Source organism: Triticum urartu, chromosome 5A (assembly GCF_056163025.1).
Source record: "Triticum urartu cultivar PI428250 chromosome 5A, HENAU_Tu73, whole genome shotgun sequence".
NCBI classification, from domain to species: domain Eukaryota; kingdom Viridiplantae; phylum Streptophyta; class Magnoliopsida; order Poales; family Poaceae; genus Triticum; species Triticum urartu.
Window position 1 is genome coordinate 470,158,477 of NC_141877.1, and position 24,568 is coordinate 470,183,044.

The following is a 24,568-nucleotide window of genomic DNA, read 5'->3' on the forward strand; positions in this document are numbered from 1 at the left end:
TGCTGTTCATGTTGATCTTCCTAAGGATGAATGGTTTAAATATCACCCCCCTATTAAATAAAAGATAGAGGAACCCGTTATAGTTAAAGATGAAACTTTCATACAATGTCGATCCAATTGTGCCAACTACTTGTATTGAGAAATCTCATTTTCTTATTAGATTTGAGGAACATGCTTAATCTACAACTGTGGTTAATAAAAATAATATTAGAACACCTAAACCGTATGAACAAATTAAGGTTGAACCTAATATTGCAATAGTTAAAGATCTCTTAGTTGATAATACTGATGGGCATGTTATTTATTTTTGTAATGATGCTGTTAGAATTGTTAAACCCGTTAGAAATGAATGTGATAATCTTGAAATGTAACCATTCCATTCTATCAAATATCCCCAACTAAACACAAGAACTGAACATAAGAACGGAACCGATCCATTCCAGTGGAATGAAACCATGACATTCCATTCCACTTGGTTCCCAAACCAAATGCACCCTTAATGAATGACTATTCAAGGAAATAAATAAACATTTCTATTTTTTCCAATTATTAATTTTCCTTTCCCATATCATCACGCGGTAATAATCCCCCTCTCTTCCCTGGCAACTAGCCGTTGCGAGCTTGCGGCCGCCCGCCGTGCGCCCCCGCGTCGTCGACCCCTACAAATACCGCTCCCAATCAAATCCCTAAATCTCACAAGTCATCGAGCAATCTGTGACTTTCTCTCTCTCTCTCTGCCTCCCCTCTCGTGCTCGCCGCCGCCTCCCTCGCCGATCCGGGGGAGACGAATCCCTCTCGCTCCCGAAAGATCCCCGTCTCTGCTCGCCAATCCGCTCGTTCAATCACAGCATCCCGTTCTTGTGCTAATTTTTGCCCGATCGATCTATTGATCCGCGTTTACTTCTGCCGCCTGATCTTGTTGCGATTACTGTTATTTGCTTGCCTGTTCTGTTTCTTCTGTTCTAACCATGGATGCAGGCTCCCGCTCGATCTCTTCCGGCAAGAGCCGCGCCGCCGCGCAGCGTCCGCTCCAGGAGGCCGGATCCCGCCCCTACATGCCGTCGCTGAGCACGCGCAACCCGTCGGCCAAGTGCTACGTAAGTTCCTGGATCCGAGATCCCGCAGATGCGTGTGCGCGTAAGGTGTTCGATGAAACGCCTGACCGGGTGTTTTATTTTTTTTCCTTTGGTGCGTGCAGGGAGACAGGTTCATCCCGGATCGGTCGGCGATGGACATGGACGTGGCGCACTACCTGCTCACGGAAGGCAAGAAGGACAAGGAGAACGCAGCGGCATCCCCGTCCAAGGAGGCCTACCGGAGGCTTCTGGCCGAGAAGCTGCTCAACAACCGGACGCGGATCCTCGCCTTCAGGAACAAGCCGCCGGAACCCGAGAACGTGTTTGCTGCCGACACGGTTTCTTCTCACCAGGCCAAGCCGGCCAAGCAGAGGCGCTACATTCCCCAGGTACGCGCATACTCGTGGTTCCACTGATGCACATGGTATCTACAGATGTAGTAGCATTTGATTTGGTGGTGGTTACTGATGTCGATTGACAATTGCAGTCTGCCGAGAGGACTCTGGATGCACCGGACCTCGTCGACGACTACTACCTCAACCTAATGGACTGGGGGAGCAGCAACGTGTTGTCCATTGCGCTGGGCGACACCATGTACCTGTGGGACGCCTCAAGTGGATCCACATCTGAGCTCGTGACAGTCGAGGAGGACAACGGCCCCATCACCAGCGTCAGCTGGGCTCCTGATGGCCGCCATCTTGCTATTGGGCTCAACTCGTCTGACATCCAGCTCTGGGACACCAGCTCCAGCCGCCTGGTTAGTATACACTTGCAGTGGAGCTTGATTACAAAATATTGTTCATGTCCTAACGAGCTTGATCAGAGATGCTTAATTACATTCGGCTCTGTATGCAGTTGAGAACTCTGAAAGGTGTGCATGAGTCAAGGGTCGGCTCGCTGGCATGGAACAACAACATCCTGACGACAGGCGGCATGGACGGCAGGATCGTGAACAACGACGTGAGGATCAGGGATCATGCCGTGCAGACTTACCAGGGGCACAGCCAGGAGGTGTGCGGGCTCAAGTGGTCTGGCTCAGGGCAGCAACTGGCGAGCGGTGGCAACGACAACCTTTTGCACATTTGGGATGTGTCGATGGCATCCTCCATGCCATCTGCTGGCCGCAACCAGTGGCTGCACAGGCTCGAGGACCACACGGCCGCTGTGAAGGCGCTCGCATGGTGCCCGTTCCAGAGCAACCTGCTGGCAACCGGCGGCGGCGGTAGCGACCGGTGCATCAAGTTCTGGAACACGCACACCGGCGCATGCCTGAACTCTGTTGATACCGGGTCACAGGTGTGCTCTCTTCTGTGGAACAAGAATGAGAGGGAGCTGCTGAGCTCACACGGGTTCACTCAGAACCAGCTGACATTGTGGAAGTACCCTTCGATGGTCAAGATGGCTGAGCTCACTGGCCATACCTCCCGCGTTCTCTTCATGGCACAGGTACATTCCCATCGCCATTTTAATTCTTTGCAGATACTATCAACATGTTAGCCTGTTCGTTGTTTGATCGTCTTCTCATGCTGTGAAACTGCAGAGTCCTGATGGTTGCACGGTAGCGTCGGCTTCTGCGGACGAGACCCTCCGCTTCTGGAACGTGTTTGGCACCCCTGAGGTGGCCAAGCCTGCACCCAAGGCTTCCCACACCGGCATGTTCAACAGCAGCTTCGCCCATATCCGATAAGACGAACAATGCGAACAATCTCTTGAACCGGACATGGTCCTATGGACAGCTGCGTTGTGTGTACAGAGAACAGGCTGAATACCTGGGTATATACCGCTGATGTACTGCCTAACTGTGGATAAGATAATATACGGATGGAGCCGCCGAAATTCGGCTCCCGGGGACGTAGGCACATTGCCGAACCTCGTTAACAAATGCCTGTCATTTCAATTCTGAGTTGTGCTGTCTTTGTGTCTAACTTTGGTTATATAGAACAGAGAAAATCGCCAACAGATTGAAGACTGCTAATGGTGTTGTCGTGAACTGCAGGTTATGGCTGGGTAGCGCACCACCAGATCAGACGCCATGCCCTTCTAGAATGAGTGGTATGGAGAAGTCGATCCGCAAATACGCGGAGGACCCAACAAAGAGTGTAATAAGGCCTGAGCTTGGACTGAACTGAAGCGGCGGCTTACAATGTCACTGAAATAGAGAAGATGAGGAAGTATGTCACAGTGCACAACAATGCAGTAAAATGGAGAAATGGAGCAGGGTTGAGTACGAGGTGAACATAAGTGAAGACAAAGAAGAATGTACGTGTGAATGTGGACAGTTCGAGCACACTGGGATGTTGTGCTGCCATGTTCTAAGGGTAAATTGACTTATCAACTCCGTTCGTTCAAAAAGAAAATGTATTCGCGACCAAGAAAACTAAAACGTTTTTGCACTGACGCAGGTGATGGAAATACTTCATGTTGAGGAAATCCCGGCTAAGCCTATATTGAAGCGGTGGACAAACGACCAAGGGACATACTACCCCAACATCTGGTCCAGTACCAGAGAGATGATCCAGTTAACCTGTCATTCACGTGTAGGCACTCCACCTTTTACTTGAAAGCCATGGATGTAGAGGCTTTCGATCACACTTATGTTGGTTTGGATGCTTTAATGGTGAGTGGAGCACCTTTCGCCGAGAGGAGGGATGGTCTGGGTTTTGAAGACCGCATGGCCTGCTTAGTTCCTGGTACATTACCTGGGAACGGAGAGATTGCTTGTGTTGGCAAGCAACGAAATTGCTAAAAAATGCATTAGCACTGGGAACTCTGTCAGTGTGAATGCTCTGCATGGGCTAACAGTACCAGAGAAGCAGAGAGGGGTCGGGAGACCGACAAACTGCAGGGAGAAGGCACCGTATGAGGGGCTGAGCAAGCGTACAAGATTCTGCAACATATGTCGTAGAGAGGGCGATAAGCGGACTATGTGTCCTGAAAGAGGGGATGCACCCAAAAAACTGCGGAGGCCTAGGAAGTGCAAGAATTGTGGCATGGAAGGACATCGTCGGACCACTTGCACTAGGCGGATGGGTGTTGCTGAAACATGAAAACTGAATTTTGATAATCTGTAGTTCCGAGGATTTTCTGGTGTGTTTTTGTGAGCTTTGCTCCATGCTTGTTCCTCAGTTTGGAGAGACACATCATAGACTGTAAACATAGGTTTGTTTCTTAATAATTTGTGGCATGCATTTGGCACACTGTAACTTAAGTGTCAAATTAAAAATTTGGTAGGACATGTTCGATGTGCCATTTTTTTTATCTGGATAAATTGCAGTTTGCTGAAACTCAGTTTGGTCTCATTTTCAGCAAGAGGTGATTGCCGGGGCAATGAAAAAATAACCATGTGCATTTAAAATGGGGATTCTCACTAGATTTGGAGGGCTAGAGCAATGGTCACTGCTACGTATGAAATGGGGATTCTTCTGTTTGAGTGCGTCTGGATGGAAGTGGAAGGCGAGATGATGGGTGGGTGCATTTAAAGCTAGCCCGTCTACGCGCCGTTTGGAGACAGGTGGAGTCGATGACTCAGCCTGGCTCTAAGGCTGGTCATAGTGGGAGTAACATAGTTAGTAACATAGATGCCACATAAGCAAAAATGTTGATGTGGCAAGTAGTTAATGAGGAGAGAGGCAAATAGAGTAACCTTGTTACCATCACATAGCGCTTTCCAATGCAAAATGAGTCTACAAAACAATAAATGAACATGTGTATGTTACTACATATATAACACTTCCCGCTATAAGGGTAGTAACATAGAGTAGTAACGTATGCATGTTACTATTCTAAGTTACTCCCCACTATGACCAGCCTAATAACACGCCGATCCGTCAGCCTGCTGCCTGTTTCGCCTCGCTATTGTAACGTGCCATTGCAATGATTACGCTACAGCGATTCAGTGGGAAAATGCGAATACGATAGTGAAATACACTGGCTGGCACGGATCCACATGTGACGTGTTGGATCACAGGCCGGAAACACACGCGAGCGCGGTGGAGACAGACGAGAGAGGGAGGAAGACGAACACACGGGATTTTGCGAGGCGCAACTGCCGTCCTCTTTTCTGGTTTTCTTCTCTTATTTATCTTTTGATTACATGCAAACTTGACCAGTTAAACCGGCTGAACTCTATGCCACGACCCACCATATTCGTGCCATCCCACGATAGTGCATCGTGGCTCAGCTAATTCACGTACTAATAGCCGCAACGTAAACTCGAACGCTTCTGGCTAATGATCCTATTTACATGCATCGACTCAATCCACGTGTACACATCCATCAATCGGCGTACACACGTACAAGCAAGGACTCAACTAGCTAACAAACCAGCTAGCATGCAACTTCTTAATTAAACATGCATGCATGACACGGTAAAAAACTCTACTAATGCATGTAACAAGATTAAAACTAATAAATTGGTGGTGTAGATTTCGGGATTATCTGAGCCCGGGCTCAGAAACTGATTTTCGCTGTAGGAGTGGCTTTTTTTTATACCTGCTGTAGGAGTGGCTTTTTTTTTATACCTGCTGTCGGAGTATCTATATATACAAAAATTAATCATTATGCTTGTGAGATCAGAGTAACCAAATTTATTCAGCTGACCTCTCTACAAATTCAGGGCGGTTGGACACAAAAGCCCACTTCTAAAGAACTATAATGATCTGTTTGAATTACTAATTAATAGTATAAACTGGAACAGGAGGTCAAGTTTCTTGGACACAAGTTGAACATGCAACAACTACATGAGCAAAGCATTACTATCCGTGACAAAACCTAGAAGCTTGATACAAAACATTTTGAACTGCAGAGACAACAGAATCAACTTTGAATATTTTCTAAGAACAAACCAGCAACATCTACGAACTAACAAAATTGTAACATCAAAACAGGAAATCATAAAAGAACTAAATACAGGCCGAAGCAAATTATATGGCAGCTGACATGTACATTTACTAGAAATATAAGACATTTCTTAGTTCAATTTGAACTACAAAAACGTCTTATATTATGGTACAGAGGTAGCAGTAAGCAGCAAAATGCAAGGTCAAACCATTTTTACACATGGGATGCTTCCTTTTTTTTTCAAAATTGCATGCCAAACCTACACTCAAAGGATTAAACTGTACCAAGTAGTGGTGGAGCTGCTGCTGGGCCTGGGCGGCATACACTGCCGGTGCAGGACTGTAGTACACCACCGGGACGCTGGTGGCCACCGTGAAGAGAGCCAGCACGCCGGCTGCCAAGTAGAGACTGCAGGTACCATCGGCGAACTTGTGACACTGGTGCAGGGAACGGCCCACCAGGTCTGACACCGTCAACGAGCAGGCAAAGGAAACTAGCAGTAGGCCCATCATCACCTGTGACAGGAAATTTTCAGTTACAAAACATGGTATGTGCATATGTGGATGTTTATGCATACGTGATAGCTCACCGTGTTAAAGAGGCCGAGTGCAGTCAACGTCCCAGCACCTGCTGGGGCCATGCCCTGCAGATCATGGCCCCATCGTGTACTACACGAAGAAGGCTCACGGTCATCTGCAAGGGCAGGACGTAGCGCAGAAAGCTACAAAAGGAAATATAGTTAATTGAGTTCATGATAAAATATAGTTGGGCTGGGTGGGGGTGTATAGCCCCCTCAGCTATACACATAGCTCTGCCATTGGGTACAGGAGTCCGTCTTGATTCTCACCTCTACTCCATCTAACATTGACGTCTTATAGGGTGCCGTCACGCTTTGCGGTCTACTTAAACAGGCCGCAACTAATGGTCAGTGACTCAGTGTACATAAATTGTGTAGTATACTACTATGGAAAAATAAAGCTAGGTAATATCACTCACCAACTCACCTTTTCATACTGAAGCATGCATGCATGGATGCATATTTCCGTATAACCTACATGCTCGTTTTAGTGCAATTTTTAGAAACGTGGCATGGGATGCTTCCTTTTTTTTCAAAATTGCATGCCAAACATACACTGAAAGGATTAAACTATACCTAGTAGTGGTGGAGCAACTGCTGGGCCTGGGCTGCATATACTGCTGGTGCAGGACTGTAGTACACCACCGGGACGCTGGTGGCCACCGCGAAGAGAGCCAGCACGCTGGCTGCCAAGTAGAGATCGCACGTACCATCTGCGAACTTGTGGCACTGGTGCAGGGAACGACCCACCAGGTCTGACACCGTCAACCAACAGCAGAGGAAACTAACCGTAGGCCCATCATCACCTATGACAGGAAATTTTCAGTTACAAAACATGGTATGTGCATATGTGGATGTTTATGCATACGTGATATCTCACCGTGTCAAAGAGGCCGAGTGCAGTCAACGTCCTAGCACCTGCTGGGGCCACTGCCCTGCAAATCATTGCCCCATCGTGTACTACACGAAGAAGGCTCACGGTCATCTGCAAGGGCAGGACGTAGCGCAGAAAGCTACAAAAGGAAATATAGTTAATTGAGTTCATGATAAAATATAGTTGGGCTGGGTGGGGGGAGGGGCTATAGCACCCTCAGCTATACACATAGCTCCGCCATTGGGTACAGGAGTCCGTCTTGATTCTTACCTCTACTCCATCTAACATTGACGTCTTATAGGGTGCCGTCACGCTTTGTGGTCTACTTAGACATGCCACAATTAATGGTGTGACTCAGTATACATAATTTGTGTAGTATACTACTATGAAAAAAGAAAGCTAGGTAGTATGACTCACCAACTCACCTTTTCGTACTGAAGCATGCATGCATGGATGCATATTTCCGTATAGCCTAAATGCTCGTTTTAGTGTAATTTTTAGAAACGTGGCATGGGATGCTTCTTTTTTTTTAAAATTGCATGCCAAGCATACACTGAAAGGATTAAACTGTACCTAGTAGTGGTGGAGCTGCTTCTGGGCCTCGCATCATACACTGCCGGTGCAGGACTGTAGTACACCACCGGGACGCTGGTGCCCACCGCGAAGAGAGTCAGCATGCCGGCTGCCAAGTAGAGACCGCAGGTACCGTCGGCGAACTTGTGGCACTGGTGCAGGGTACGACCCACCAGATGTGACACCGTCAACGAGCAGGCAGAGGAAACTAGCAGTAGGCCCATCATCACCTGTGACAGGAAATTTTCAGTTACAAAACATGGTATGTGCATATGTGGATGTTTATGCATACGTGATAGCTCACCCTGTCAAAGAGGTCGAGTGCAGTCAACGTCCCAGCACCTACTGGGGCCACTGCCCTGCAGATCATGGTCCCATCGTGTACTACACGAAGAAGGCTCACGGTCATCTGCAAGGGCAGGACGTAGCGCAGAAAAATACAAAAGGAAATATAGTTAATTGAGTTCATGATAAAATATAGCTGGGCTGGGTGGGGGGGGGAGCTATAGCCCCCTCAGCTATACACATAGCTCCGCCATTGGGTACAGGAGTCCGTCTTGATTCTTACCTTTACTCCATCTAACATTGACGTCTTATAGGGTGTCGTCACGCTTTGCGGTCTACTTAAATAGGCCGCAATTAATGGTCAGTGACTCAGTGTACATAATTTGTGTAGTATACTACTATGGAAAAAGAAAGCTAGGTAGTATCACTCACCAACTCACCTTTTTGTACTGAAGCATGCATGCATGGATGCATATTTCCGTATAACCTACATGCTCATTTTAGTGTAATTTTTAGAAACGTGGCACGGGATGCATCTATGCGCGCCCAACAGCGGTGTGATGTTGATTTCGACTGCCAGCGGGAAGCGCATATATATATTCTTTCGAGACCATGGCCATCAAAGCGGGTGATAGAGAAAGAGACAATAGACGATGTCGACATGAGCAGCTTGCTCGAGTGCTGGCCATTTTGGGTCGACGTACGATTACCACAAACGGAAACCTGATGATGTGAGTGACATGCGCGTCGTGCTTGGACGGGACACCTGCCATAGGACCAAATCTTGCAGCTCCAAATTCGAAATCCGGCCGAGGGAACCACCCTCGAGCGGCGACAGGACGAGGAGGGAGGAAGGTTACGGTGGTGCGTAAGGTATCACCCCCTGGTCGCTTCTAGATCGGCCGCACTCCACGCATGTTGGGGCTCTGCCACTCCTGGGACGCGGGAGGGAGGAAGAGCCCCCGCCAGCGCCGTCGGCCTCCGGGCGCAAGCCGGCGGCGTCCTCCGGCGGCGGCGGGAGTAAGGGAGGAAGATTGGCTAGGCCCTGGCGGCAGCTAGGGTTGGGGAGCCACCCGAGTCGCCCGAGCGGGGGTCGACGCGGGGGCGTCTTAAAAAATGGGAGACCACTTTAATGGTGAGTGGAGCACCTTTCGTCGAGAGGAGGGATGGTCTGGTTTTTGAAGACCGCACGGCCGGCTTAGTTCCTTGTACATTACCTGGGAACGGAGAGATTGCTTGTGTTGGCAAGCAATGAAATTGCCGAAAAATGCATTAGCACTGCGAACTCTGTTAGTGTGAATGCTCTGCATGGGCTAACAGTACCAGAGAAGCAGAGAGGGGTCGGGAGACCGACAAACTGCAGGGAGAAGGCACCATATGAGGGGCTGAGCAAGCGTACAAGATTCTGCAACATATGTAGTCGAGAGGGCGATAAGCGGACTATGTGTCCTGGAAGAGGGGATGCACCCAAAAAACCGCGGAGGCCTGGGAAGTGCAAGAATTGTGGCATGGAAGGACATCGTCAGACCACTTGCACTAGGTGGATGGGTGTTGCTGAAACATCTCTACTCCTATAAAAATCTGAGTTGGTGATGATGGTGTGCCTGCCATCTTTCATCTACAGCCATCCGATTTGCATCCAACGCATCTGAGACAAACTATGGCAATTTTACAAATAACCCCCTGCCACTCCAGTTCAGTGTTTAGCCCATCTCTACCCCACCTCATCTAGCGCCATCTCAGGAAAGAAAGAAGGATCTGGACAGGTCGGTAACGTCGGTCGTTCGCCCCCAGGTTCCATTGCCGACCACTACCACAAACCCCTCCTCGTCGTCTCCACCACCCCCTTCCCTGTCTCCCTGACTTCAACCTGGGTAAGTATGCTACCGATTAGGACTGGTCATGAGCCAAGCCGAATTCAGACAGAGCCATGTTAGCTCGCTCGGAAGCAGCCAGCTCGGCTCGGCTGGGTGATGCCAACGAGCTGCATATGGGTGGCTCGGCTCATTCCGCACTGGCTCTGTTTAGCCCGAGCGGCTCGTGAGTGGATGGACAAGGGAGGTGCATGTTGTGGATGTGCTGTGAGTCATGGTGGTCATCGCCGGCCACCAGGGCGTGCCCGTGTGGCCGTGACCGGCCGGTGCATGCCAGAGCAAGTGGCGGTGCGGCATTGAGGCGGAGGGCACGCACCTGCCGACGTTGGTGAGGACGCAACACAAGCAGAGAAGAACATGGGTGGGCAACGCGTGAGCATCTGCGTGCGTGTGTGCGCTCGGCGACGAAAGCATGTCTGTGTGCGTGCGGCGGGGACGGATTATGGATGCGTTGGGAACAAGAAGAGAATGTAAGAGGGAGGGAGGTGCGAGCGACGGCTGTGTGTGGCGGCGGGGGGATGGATGCATCGCGTGGGTCAGTAAGTACATGCTGCTCGTCTAGGTCACCAAATAAGGATAGCTTCGTATTGGGCTTGGGCTGCTCTTGTAGCCTATACATTTCGCTGCTACATTAAAAAAATACTGGGCTGGAAACGAGCCACAGCCCCAACATTTCACTGCCGGAGTCGTTGGAGCCCCAACGTTTCACTGCCTCCCCTGTATTCTTGCTTCACCAGCCCCAACTGCGACCACAACGTCTGTGTCCTCCCCTGTCTCCTCCAACACCAACCCCCACAAGTACGTCGATGGTTATGCCCTGCTCATCCTCGGCGGCGCAGCCGCCACCTACTATTATTTCCCCCTTCCCGGCGACGCAATCCATGTTGATCACACTCTCATAGATGGAACAGAGTGTGGGGAGGTGAGATGCACTACCCTTCGCCTTCTGATCTGACAAGGACCAATGTATGGGTATTGATGAAGAAGAAAATCTTCTTCTGCAGTTGCAGATATGTAATGGTAACATATGGAAGAAATGCCTATTTTGTAGTTACTCGGCCCGACTCAGCTCGGCACGGCAAGGCTCTAATTATAGGTTCGTCCTTTTTTTACTCGATTGTTGCATAAGAAATGCCAGAAGGAAGATGGGACATGAACTTGGCTCTTGAGCTCAAATAATATCAATAAAATTTAAAGAAATCTTTTGGAAACAAACATGTAGAACTATTTGTGCAACATTTCATGAAAAAATAACATTAATGTTGGACTAGAAAAATAAACAAATCGTTAAAAACTATTTTTTGGCAAAGCACCACAAGTGTTTTTTCTTCATGAAGTTTTGCATGCAGCTTGAACACTGGAACGTGTTTGTTTGCAAGAATAGGTTTGTTATGTTTGCTATTCTGTCTGCATTTACTCTTCACCCGAATGCTTGCGAGCTCAAAAGCAGAATGAATATATCCAAAGAAACATATTGATATTTGTTACACATGAGATGACCACCACATAAGTTGTGAAATAAACTACTCTAGATCAATGCATTTTGGTTAGCCGTGCAACTCACGGGCATCTTACTAGTGAAAACTGAATTTTGATAATCTGTAGTTCCGAGGATTTTCTGGTGTGTTTTTGTGAGCTTTGCTCCACGCTTGTTCCTCAGTTTGGAGAGACACGTCACAGACTGTAAACAGGTTTGTTTCTTAATAATTTGTGACATGCATTTGGCATACTGTAACTTAAGTGTCAAATTAAAATATTTGGTAGGACATGATCGATGTGCCATTTTTTTATCTGAATAAATTGCAGTTTGTTGAAACTCAGTTTGGTCTCATTTTCAGCAAGAGGTGATTGCCGGGGCAATGAAAAAATAACTATGTGCATTTGGAATAGGGATTCTCATTAGATTTGGAGGGCTAGAGCAATGGTCACTGCTACGTATGAAATGGAGATTCTTCTGTTTGAGTGCGTCTGGATGGAAGTGGAAGGCGAGATGATGGGTGGGTGCATTTAAAGCCAGCCCGTCTACGCGCCGTTTGGAGACCGGTGGAGTCGATGACTCAGCCTGGCTCTAATAACACGCCGATCCGTCAGCCTGCTGCTTGTTCCGCCTCGCTACTGTAACGCGCCGTTGCAATGATTACGCTACAGCGGTTCAGTGGGAAAATGCGAATACGACAGTGAAATACACTGGATGGCACGGATCCACATGTGACGTGTTGGATCACAGGCCGGAAACACACGCGAGCACGGTGGAGACAGATGAGAGAGGGAGGAAGATGAACACACGGGATTTTGCGAGGCGCAACTGCCATCCTCTTTTCTGGTTTTCTTCTCTTATTTATCTTTTGATTACTGCAAACTTGACGAGTTAAACCGGCCGAACTCTATGCCACGACCCACCATATTCGTGCCATCCCACGATAGTGCATCGTGGCTCAACTAACTCACGTACTAATAGCCGCAACGTAAACTCGAACACTTCTGGCTAATGATCCTATTTACATGCATCGACTCAATCCACGTGTACACATCCATCAATCGGCGTACACACGTACAAGCAAGGACTCAACTAGCTAACAAACCAGCTAGCATGCAACTTCTTAATTAAACATGCATGCATGACACGGTAAAAAACTCTACTAATGCATGTAACAAGATTAAAACTAATAAATCGGTGGTGTAGATTTTGGGATCATCTGAGCCCGGGCTCAGAAACTGATTTTCGCTGTAGGAGTGGCTTTTTTTATACCTGCTGTCGGAGTATCTATATATACAAAAATTAATCATTATGCTTGTGAGATCAGAGTAACCAAAATTATTCGGCTGACCTCTCTACAAATTCAGGGCGGTTGGACACAAAAGCCCACTTCTAAAGAACTATAATGATCTGTTTGAATTACTAATTAATAGTATAAACTGGAACAGGAGGTCAAGTTTCTTGGACACAAGTTGAACATGCAACAACTACATGAGCAAAGCATTACTATCTGTGACAAAACCTAGAAGCTTGATACAAAACGTTTTGAACTGCAGAGACAACAGAGTCAATTTTGAATATTTTCTAAGAACAAACAAGCAACATCTATGAACTAACAAAATTGTAACATCAAAACAGGAAATCATAAAAGCACTAAATACAGGCCAAAGCAAATTATATGGCAGCTGACATGTACATTTACTAGAAATATAAGACATTTTTTAGTTCAATTTGAACTACAAAAACGTCTTATATTATGGTACAGAGGTAGCAGTAAGCAACAAAATGCAAGGTCAAACCATTTTTACACATGGGATGCTTCCTTTTTTTTCAAAATTGCATGCCAAACCTACACTGGAAGGATTAAACTGTACCTAGTAGTGGTGGAGCTGCTGCTGGGCCTGGGCAGCATACACTGCCGGTGCAGGACTATAGTACACCACCGGGACGCTGGTGGCCACCGTGAAGAGAGCCAGCACGCCGGCTGCCAAGTAGAGACTGCAGGTACCATCGGCGAACTTGTGACACTGGTGCAGGGAACGGCCCACCAGGTCTGACACCGTCAACGAGCAGGCAAAGTAAACTAGCAGTAGGCCCATCATCACCTGTGACAGGAAATTTTCAGTTACAAAACATGGTATGTGCATATGTGGATGTTTATGCATACGTGATAGCTCACCGTGTCAAAGAGGCCGAGTGCAGTCAACGTCCCAGCACCTGCTGGGGCCATGCCCTGCAGATCATGGCCCCATCGTGTACTACACGAAGAAGGCTCACGGTCATCTGCAAGGGCAGGACGTAGCGCAGAAAGCTACAAAAGGAAATATAGTTAATTGAGTTCATGATAAAATATAGTTGGGCTGGGTGTGGGGGGGGGGGTATAGCCCCCTCAGCTATACACATAGCTCTGCCATTGGGTACAGGAGTCCGTCTTGATTCTTACCTCTACTCCATTTAACATTGACGTCTTATAGGGTGCCGTCACGCTTTGCGGTCTACTTAAACAGGCCGCAACTAATGGTCAGTGACTCAGTGTACATAAATTGTGTAGTATACTACTATGAAAAAAGAAAGCTAGGTAATATGACTCACCAACTCACCTTTTCGTACTGAAGCATGCATGCATGGATGCATATTTCCGTATAGCCTACATGCTCGTTTTGGTGCAATTTTTTAGAAACGTGGCATGGGATGCTTCTTTTTTTAAAAAATAATTTGCATGCCAAACATACACTGAAAGGATTAAACTATACCTAGTAGTGGTGGAGCAACTGCTGGGCCTGGGCTGCATATACTGCTGGTGCAGGACTGTAGTACACCACCGGGACGCTGGTGGCCACTGCGAAGAGAGCCAGCGCGCCGGCTGCCAAGTAGAGATCGCACGTACCGTCTGTGAACTTGTGGCACTGGTGCAGGGAACGACCCACCAGGTCTGACACCGTCAACCAGCAGGCAGAGGAAACTAGCCGTAGGCCCATCATCACCTGTGACAGGAAATTTTCAGTTACAAAACATGGTATGTGCATATGTGGATGTTTATGCATACATGATAGCTCACCGTGTCAAAGAGGTCGAGTGCAGTCAACGTCCCAGCACCTGCTGGGGCCACTGCCCTGCAAATCATTGCCCCACCGTGTACTACACGAAGAAGGCTCATGGTCATCTGCAAGGGCAGGACGTAGCGCAGAAAGCTACAAAAGGAAATATAGTTAATTGAGTTCATGATAAAATATAGTTGGGCTGGGTGGGGGGGGGGGGCTATAGCCCCCTCAGCTATACACATAGCTCCGCCATTGGGTATAGGAGTCTATCTTGATTCTTACCTCTACTCCATCTAACATTGACGTCTTATAGGGTGCCGTCACGCTTTGCGGTCTACTTAAACATGCCGCAATTAATGGTCAGTGACTCAGTGTACATAATTTGTGTAGTATACTACTATGAAAAAAGAAAGCTAGGTAGTATGACTCACCAACTCACCTTTTCGTACTGAAGCATGCATGCATGGATGCATATTTCCGTATAGCCTACATGCTCGCTTTAGTGCAATTTTTAGAAACGTGGCATGGGATGCTTCTTTTTTTTCAAAATTGCATGCCAAGCATACACTGAAAGGATTAAACTGTACCTAGAGGTGGAGCTGCTTCTGGGCCTGGCATCATACACTGCCAGTGCATGACTGTAGTACACCACCGGGACGCTGGTGGCCACTGCGAAGAGAGTCAGCATGCCGGCTGCCAAGTAGAGACCGCAGGTACCGTCGGTGAACTTGTGGCACTGGTGCAGGGTACGACCCACCAGATCTGACACCGTCATTGAGCAGGTAGAGGAAACTAGCAGTAGGCCCATCATCACCTATCACAGGAAATTTTCAGTTACAAAACATGGTATATGCATATGTGGATGTTTATGCATACATGATAGCTCACCCTGTCAAAGAGGTCGAGTGCAGTCAACGTCCCAGCACCTACTGGGGCCACTGCCCTGCAGATCATGGTCCCATCGTGTAGTACACGAAGAAGGCTCACGGTCATCTGCAAGGGCGGGATGTAGCGCAGAAAGCTACAAAAGGAAATATAGTTAATTGAGTTCATGATAAAATATAGTTGGGCTGGGTGGGGGGGAGCTATAGCCCCCTCAGCTATACACATAGCTCCGCCATTGGGTACAGGAGTCCGTCTTGATTCTTACCTCTACTCCATCTAACATTGACGTCTTATAGGGTGCCGTCACGCTTTGCAGTCTACTTAAACAGGCCGCAATTAATGGTCAGTGACTCAGTGTACATAATTTGTGTAGTATACTACTATGGAAAAAGAAAGCTAGGTAGTATCACTCACCAACTCACCTTTTTGTACTGAAGCATGCATGCATGGATGCATATTTCCGTATAACCTACATGCTCATTTTAGTGCAATTTTTAGAAACGTGGCATGGGATGCATCTATGCGCGCGCAACAGCGGTGTGATGTTGATTTCGACTGCCAGCGACAAGAGCATATATATATTCTTTCAAGACCATGGCCATCAAAGCGGATGATAGAGAAAGAGACAATATACGATGTTGACATGAGCAGCTTGCCCGAGTGCTGGCCATTTTGGGTCGACGTACGATTACCACAAACAGAAACCTGATGATGTGAGTGACACGCGCGTCGTGCTTGGACGGGACACCTGCCATAGGACCAGATCTTGCAGCTCCAAATTCGAAATCCGGCCGAGGGAACCACCCTCGAGCGGCGACAGGACGAGGAGGGAGGAAGGTTATGGTGGTGCGTAAGGTATCACCCCCTGGTCGCTAGAGGAGGGCGACCTTTTTTTTGGAAAAAAACGTTTTGGCACATCGGTAGAGGAGGCCGGTTGCCGTAGTATGGGCGACGACAGAGGCTGGTGCGACGGTGGGTGCTCCATGTAGCGTCCGGATCGGGGCGGCGGCCCCTCTTCTTCAACGGGGGCGGACTCCGAAGTCGTGTGAGCGACTCGAAGTCCGGATCTCCAGATGGTGACGACCTTCTGAGGCTGCTGGCGGTATGGGACGTCCCCTCCATCAATAGACCGAGTTCGATGCAGCTCGGCAGGTGACGCATGAGCCTCTCTCGGAGTTGTTGGGCGGTATTTGTCTTTTGCTGGTGAAGCCACCGGTGGATGTGCTACCGGCGGATGCTACGCACGACGTCTTATACGGAGGACGTCAAGTCATGCCTGCTACCAGCAGGTGATGCACGGCAGCTCTGGTGGAGGTTCAAGTTTAGCCTATTGTTGTTGGATCGAAGGTAGTGTGATAGTAGCGGGAGACATGCGGTATGGGACGTCTTTGTCTTCCGTTGACTCCTCCAGAGGTATCCAGCTATCGAGGCGCCGGTAGACGGATAAAGGCGGATGATACAGACAACTTCAACTACGAGCTTATGCACTCCGGTGGAAACACAAGATCTCTGATCGGGCTATGTCGTCGCGCGCCTCCGTCATGTCCTTGCTGAAGGTGGTGGATTGAAGCTTAGCTTTGGGGTTAAGAATCCGAAGTTCAACCTTGTGGTGAACTCGCCATCATCGGCGCACGTGCGGTGATTCCTTCTTGAAAGTGTAGCTTAGGAGTTGTGTATTTTTCGTTTATGTTGTGTCTTGTATCATAGGGTTAGTGATTATCGATCTTGGGGAGTTACTATCGCGAGGTATATGGCCTCAGGGTTTGTTTTTTGCTTTTTTCCGGGTTGATGTTGTTCGGCTGCTGGATTTTGCTCTATTAATAATATATATGGCTGCATGCATTTTCCTGAGCAGAGGACGGGGGTTATCCTAGTTTTAAAAAGAACATATGGAACTTCTCTACGTACGTTTTCTCTTTCTCCTATGAGCGTTTGGGTGTGGATGTGTCTGAGAAACAGAAGACTTCAGCCTCTCAGGTCCTGCATGCTTTGATAGGATGGATTTTTTTTAATCAACGGTTTTGCCCGTCTGAAATTTAAATGGTTTAAAATTCATGAAACACATTTAACATTTTTCACCCGTCTGAAATCTTACGAATAAAATGATTTCGATCGGTTTCACAAGTTCACATTCCAGTTTTATATTGTTTTTCATTTTCAAAACTTACGTTTCACTTTTCACTGGCTTGTTTTAGATAAATCATATGTACTTCAATTGCACATTTTTGAAAGATCATATTTCACTATTAACAAAAAACCATTTCACATTTGTAAATGAACGGTTTCACAAGTTGACATTTCAATCCAGATTGCTTTTCACTTTCAGAACCTACATTTTTATTTTTCACTAGCTTATTTCACAAAAAATACATATATTACATTTGCATATTTTTATAATAACGTGTTTCACAGTCTTGAAATAGGTTTTCTAGTGAAATGTGATTTTTCACATATGAAATGTGAAACGTCGAAATTTAAATATGTTTGAGATGTATCCAAAATTGGTCTAGTTCCAAAGTCCCTGTGCCAGTAATCCAAAAATATAAAAGCCTCATAAATGTGTCTATAGTTTAAAAGATATTGTTGCTTTAGATTGTATACAATGAAATAAAGTCTATGGATTTGTTCTGTGAGTAGAGAGAAAGAAGAGAGTTGCATGCGTACCTTGTGTGACAAAAAGTGACCTTGGACCCATAAAGCTGACATTGATTTGACTAGAAAAAAAATACAAAATATATACTAACACAATACATCTAGATGGGCCATGCATCTGCATGAATCTTAGCAGAAATGAATGCTCTCAGATGTATCGGCACGAGACGGAATCGCGCAAAATGACTTTCCCCAGCCACCCTATCTACAGCCAACATGTGCCAAATAGTGCTTTTCGCGAGGAGCTTTGCTCGCTTGCAGTTGACGCCTATGTGCCTCAAATAGACAGGTTGCGCTCGAAGCGGTGTGCGAACGGCTGAACCAGTAATGTGCCAACCTAAGCCTATGAAGGGGTTATTTTGGGTTTATGAATTCTTCTTTGCTTTTTATTGTTATCTGCCTTTTGTAAATAAAAGAAATTAGGAATACAAAAAGATGAATGTGTACTTGGAAAATATTCACCACGGATTAAAAATATATTAAATGTATTAAAAAGTGTTCAACACTTATTTAAAAAAGGATCAAAATAATCAATGTATTAGAAATAACGCTTTGTTTTACCGTATCGTTTAAGCTGATTTTTGCGGGGTCTGGTATACGGGATCTGTTACAGATGCTCTAACAGTGGAGTCATCATTAGTTTGGCATTGTGCTTAGGCTTTACAGCCATGCCGCCATGCTTTACAGAAGCCATGACTCGATACGCACTGACAAGATGATAGGATTAACAATTGTTATGCAGAGCATGCGAACGTACGGAGCCGGAGAGAAAACGCAGCCCCATAATGCTGGTCGAAGCAGTCACAGCCACCAACCTTCCAGATAGTGTCCTCCTTGCGCGTTGCTTCCCACTGCTATCGTCTCCATTTGCTGCTACTGCTCTGCCGGATCTGCCAATGGAGACGGTGGAAGACCCCACCCTGGAGCCTGCGATTGGGTGGCTTGCCGACACCATCCTTGCAAATCTTCCAGCCGGCGGCAAGCTGGACTGGTGGATCCACCAAGCTGGCCTTGGCAACGAAACCATGAAGCTCAAGGCCGAGGTCGAGGCAGTGGAGATGGTGGTTTCTGCTGTGCAGGGGAGGGCGGCCGGAAACAAGCCGCTGACCCGATCTCTCGCTCGTCTCAAGGAGCTGCTCTACGACGCCGACGATGTGGTCGACGAGCTCGACGGCTACAGGCTCAAGCAGGAGCTCGAGCCAGGTAATTTTACTACTGCGGTTTAGATCCAAGTATCTGCTTAGTTGTTACTAATTGGCAGTTCCAATTTATTTTCCCTGGAGCACGACGACTATGCTAAATGTCTGCTTCACTTTCTCTTCTGCCTTAGAGACACTGCTCCAAACGGATGGACATGCTGGAGCGCAGCAAGTTGAGAGATCTAGAGAAAATGATGACGATGTACAGAGCAGCGGTAATAGCAGGTTACAATCCAAGGAATGGAATCACTTCGAAATCACAGAGTTTGAACAAAACGGAGGGCGTGCCAGAGTAGGACGATCAATTGTGTCTGTCATTCAATCATCACGCATTGTACAACATATATAGCGCTAGAGTAGTTACAGGAGAGCCCGAAGGATGTGGCACGCAGGCCTGGGCGAGATCTATGATCCTATATACTAGGAATACAAGTACATACACCCCCCCCCCCCCCCTCAGCCGGAACTCCATGGGGAAGGATGTTGAGGCTGGTTCTGAATTCGTGGAAGACCTGTGATGGAAGCCCCTTAATGAAGAGATCTGCGAACTGCGAGCTGGATGGTACGTGGAGAACACGAATGTCGCCGAGGGCCACTCGGTCACGCACAAAATGTAGATCAATCTCGATGTGTTTCGTGCGCTGGTGTTGGACAGGATTGGATGCAATGTAGGTGGCCGAGACGTTGTCACAATAGACAATGGTGGCACGGGTCGGTGGGCGACGAAGCTCATGCAAGAGTTGGCGCAACCAACATGCCTCAGCAACACAGTTTGCGACGCCACGATACTCGGCCTCAGCGCTCGAACGAGAGACAGTGGCTTGCCATTTGGATGACCAAGACAGCAAGTTGTGGCCGAGAAAAACACAGAAGCCCGACGTGGACTTGCGTGTGTCCGGGCACCCGGCCCAATCGGCATCGGTGTAGGCCACAAGATCGAGAGGAGAGGACTTGTACAGCTGCAAGCCAAAGTGGGTGGTGCCACGAAGATACTGTAGAATGTGTTTGACAAGTTGCATGTGAGAATCACGAGGTGCATGCATGAATAAGCACACTTGTTGAACCGCATAGGAGAGGTCCAGGCGAGTAAGAGTGAGGTATTGTAGGGCACCGGCTAAGCTACGGTATAGAGTGGGATTGTCGAGGAGGCAGCCATCATGAGCGGAGAGTTTTGATTGTGTATCAATGGGAGTGGATACGGGCTTGCAATTGAGCATCTTGGCACGTTCGAGAACTTCAAGGGCATACTGCTGTTGGCAGAGAAACAAGCCATGTGTGTTGGGTGTGACGTTGATGCCAAGGAAGTGATGAAGCTCTCCAAGGTCAGTCATGGAAAACTCACGTTTGAGAGAGGAAATGACGTGATGGAGAGCACGGGGAGTGCTTGCGGTGAGTATGATGTCATCAACGTACACAAGTAGGTATGCGATGGAGTCATCACGTTGCAAGATAAAGAGAGAGGTGTCGCTCTTGGACGCATGGAAACCAAGGGACAACAGGAAGGAGCGGAAGCGATGGAACCAAGTGCGTGGTGCCTGCTTCAAGCCATAGAGGGACTTACGAAGGAGGCACACGTGGTCCGGCCGAGAGGAATCCACGAACCCAGCTGGTTGAGCACAGTACACCGTCTCCTTGAGGTCGCCGTGGAGGAAAGCATTCTTGACGTTGAGCTGGTGAATGGGCCAAGAGCTGGAGGTGGCGATGTTGAGCACAACGCGAATGGTAGCCGGCTTGAAAACCGGACTAAATGTCTCGTCGTAGTCGACACCCTCCTTCTGAGTGAACCCTCGAACCACCCAACGTGCCTTGTACCGAGCCAAAGTGCCATCGGTGTTGAACTTGTGGCGAAAAATCCACTTGCCAGTCACCACGTTAACACCTGCAGGTTTAGGAACCAACGACCAAGTAGAATTCTCAATTAAAGCATCGTATTCAGCTAGCATTGCACGTTGCCAATTGGCATATTTGAGCGCAAAACGGTACGCGGGGGGAATGGGAGATATAGTGGTGGTGGGTGTATGGGCGAGAAAGAGACGTTTGGGTTGGCAGAAACCCGATTTGGACCTGGTGTGCATTTTATGTGCGTTGTGTGTGGGTTTTACTGGTTTTGCATGAGCTGGGAGACGTGGCTGCACGGGAGTGGAGGGCGTGGAAGGAGAGGTGGATTGCGTGGGGCCAGGAGCAGGACTGGCAGGCGATGGATCCGAGGCGGATCCGGGCGCAGGGGAATCTGGCGCACGATCCGAGGCGTGGGGCGCGGGCGACCGGGTGGGCGCGAGGGCCGAGGACGCGCGTGGGGGCGTCGGTAGTGGGGAGGTGGGTGCGGGGGACCATTGGGTGGCAGAGGTGGGGCCGCTCGTGGGGGAGGGGTGATCTGGCACGACGGGAGTGGCGTGCATGGGATTGTCCCATCGGGCGGATCGGGCGGGTCCCGGTACGAGGAATCAGGCGGGCAGGGAGGTGAATCTGGCACAGATCGCAGAGTGTATTGCATGGGATTTTCTGTGGAGAGGCTCGATGTGGGGGATGGTGGGGAAGGTACGTACGGGAAAACGTTCTCGTCGAAAATAACATCACGAGAAATGATCACGCGGTGCTGGTTAAGATCATAACACCTATAACCCTTATGCTCAAGGGGATATCCTAGGAAAATGCATCGAGTGGAGCGGGGGGGGGGGGAGCGTATGGGGAGCGGTGGCGTAGAGATTGGGGTAGCATAGACACCCAAAGACGCGCAAGTGATCGTATGTGGGATGAATGCCGTGGAGCATGTAGTAAGGAGTGTAATCGTAGATGGCACGGGAGGGTCGTCTGTTAAGGAGATTGTAGGATCGAAAGTATGTCTAGAAGGGGGGTGATTAGACTACTTGACCAAATAAAAACTGAACCTTTTCCCAATTTTAGTTCTAGGCAGATTTTAACTATTGTAGGACAAGTAAAGCAATCATCAAACAATTCAAGCAAGCATGCAAAGAGTATATTGGCAGCGGAAAGTAAAGCATGCAACTTGCAAGAATGTAAAGGGAAGGGTTTGGAGAATTCAAACGCAATTGGAGACACGGATGTTTTTCCCGTGGTTCGGATAGGTGGTGCTATCCTACATCCACGTTGATGGAGACTTCAACCCACAAAGGGTAACAGTTGCGCGAGTCCACGGAGGGCTCCACCCACGAAGGGTAACGGTTGCGCGAGTCCACGAAGGGCTCCACCCACGAAGGGTCCACGAAGAAGCAACCACCCACAAAGGGTCCACGAAGAAGCAACCTTGTCTATCCCACCATGGCCATCGCCCACAAAGGACTTGCCTCACTAGCGGTAGATCTTCACGAAGTAGGCGATCTCCTTGCCCTTACAAACTCCTTGGTTCAACTCCACAATCTTGTCGGAGGCTCCTAAGTGACACCTAGCCAATCTAGGAGACACCACTCTCCAAGAAGTAACAAATGGTGTGTAGGTAATGAACTCCTTGCTCTTGTGCTTCAAATGATAGTCTCCCCAACACTCAACTCTCTCTCATAGGATTTGGATCTTGTGGAAAGAAGATTTGAGTGGAAAGCAACTTGGGGAAGGCTAGAGATCAAGATTCATATGGTAGGAATGGAATATCTTGGTCTCAACACATGAGTAGGTGGTTCTCTCTCAGAACATATGAGTTGGAATTGTGTATGTGTTCTGATGGCTCTCTCCATGAATGAAGAGGAGGTGGAGGGGTATATATAGCCTCCACACAAAATCCAACCGTTACACACAGTTTTCCAATCTCGGTGGGACCGAATCAACAAACTCGGTCGGACCGAAAAGGTAAACCTAGTGACCGTTAGAGATTTTCGGTGGGACTGACATGCAACTCGGTAGGACCGATATGGTTAGGGTTTGGGCATAACGTAATCTCGGTGAGACCGATTACACAAACTCGGTGGGACCGATTTTGGTAATAGGCTAACCAGAGAGTTGGTCAGGCAAACTCGGTGGGACCGATTTGCTCTTTCGGTGAGACCGAAAAGTTACAAAAAGGAAACACTGAATTTACATTGCAATCTCGGTGGGACCGATCCGCTCTTTCGGTGAGACCGAAAAGTTACGAAAGGGAAACAGAGAGTTTGCAATCCCATCTCGGTGAGACCGAGATCCCTATCGGTAGAACCGAATTGCTAGGGTTTGGCAGTGGCTTATGACAAGTGAAACTCGGTGGCGCCGGATAGAAAGAATCGGTAGGACCGAGTTTGGCTTAGGGTTTAGGTCATATGTGGATATGGGAAAGTAGTTGAGGGTTTTGGAGCATATCACTAAGCACATGAAGCAAGAGGCTCATTAAGCAACACCTCATCCCTCCTTGATAGTATTGGCTTTTCCTAAAGACTCAATGTGATCTTGGATCACTAAAATATAAAATGAAGAGTCTTGAGCTTTTGAGCTTGAGCCAATCCTTTGTCCTTAGCATTTTGAGGGTTCCACTTTCACATCATGCCATGCCAATCATTGAGCTTTCCTGAAATAATCATCTTGGAATAGCATTAGCTCAATGAGCTATATGTTGTTATGAATTACCAAAACCACCTAGGGATAGTTGCACTTTCAATCTCCCCCTTTTTGGTAATTGATGACAACATATAGATCAAAGCTTCGACAAATGATAATAAGCATGAAATATATCGTCGCTTTGAGAAGTATGTGATAAGTAAGAGCTCCCCCTAAATTTGTGCATATTTAAAAATTTGCTTTGGACTGCAAATGCACAAGAGAGTCATGGGTTACTCTTCCATGTCACATACATCTTGGTGGAGCGCTTAAAATGATAAGAATGAAATACACGCACTCATCACCAAGAAAAGTGAATGATCACATAAGATAGATAAGATAATAGCGTTAAGCAAACATTAAGTGTAGCTTATGATCAAACACATGATCATCAATGTCTCACGAGCAATGACATAGTATCTCAAGCACTCAAAAGCAAACAAAGTTCGAAAAACCACCAAATAAAGCAAGAGAGAATAAAAGCAACACTCTCTCTCTCTCTCGAAGCCTATGATCTGTACATTTTTCTCCCGCTTTGGCAACAAGTTACCAAAAAGTTCCTAGAAAATGCATAGTACTAGATCGACGCTCAGGCTTGATCTTCAGGTGGTGGTGTAGTCCGGATCACTCCAAGGACGAAGGCTTCCGTAGACGCTGAAGTAGACGCTGAAGTAGATGCTGGAGCTGGTGGAACTGAG

The 24,568-nt window shown here is 47.8% G+C and overlaps 2 protein-coding genes across 2 annotated transcripts; both read left to right on the plus strand.

Annotated features, from left to right (window-relative positions):
• Positions 1-630: 630 nt before the first annotated feature.
• LOC125509827 (cell division cycle 20.2, cofactor of APC complex) lies at positions 631-4,325 on the plus strand. The gene is made up of 6 exons (XM_048674850.2): positions 631-1,097; positions 1,199-1,465; positions 1,564-1,833; positions 1,932-2,522; positions 2,617-3,394; positions 3,479-4,325. Exons 1-5 carry the CDS (start codon positions 969-971, stop codon positions 2,761-2,763), a joined length of 1,404 nt encoding a protein of 467 aa, XP_048530807.1. The 5' UTR covers positions 631-968; the 3' UTR covers positions 2,764-3,394; positions 3,479-4,325.
• Positions 4,326-18,745: 14,420 nt separating this feature from the next.
• LOC125509828 (uncharacterized) lies at positions 18,746-20,530 on the plus strand. Its single transcript, XM_048674851.2, has 2 exons — positions 18,746-19,356; positions 19,484-20,530. The coding sequence occupies exons 1-2, from the start codon at positions 18,939-18,941 to the stop codon at positions 19,699-19,701; spliced, it is 636 nt and encodes a 211-aa protein (XP_048530808.2). The 5' UTR covers positions 18,746-18,938; the 3' UTR covers positions 19,702-20,530.
• The last annotated feature ends 4,038 nt before the right edge of the window (positions 20,531-24,568 follow it).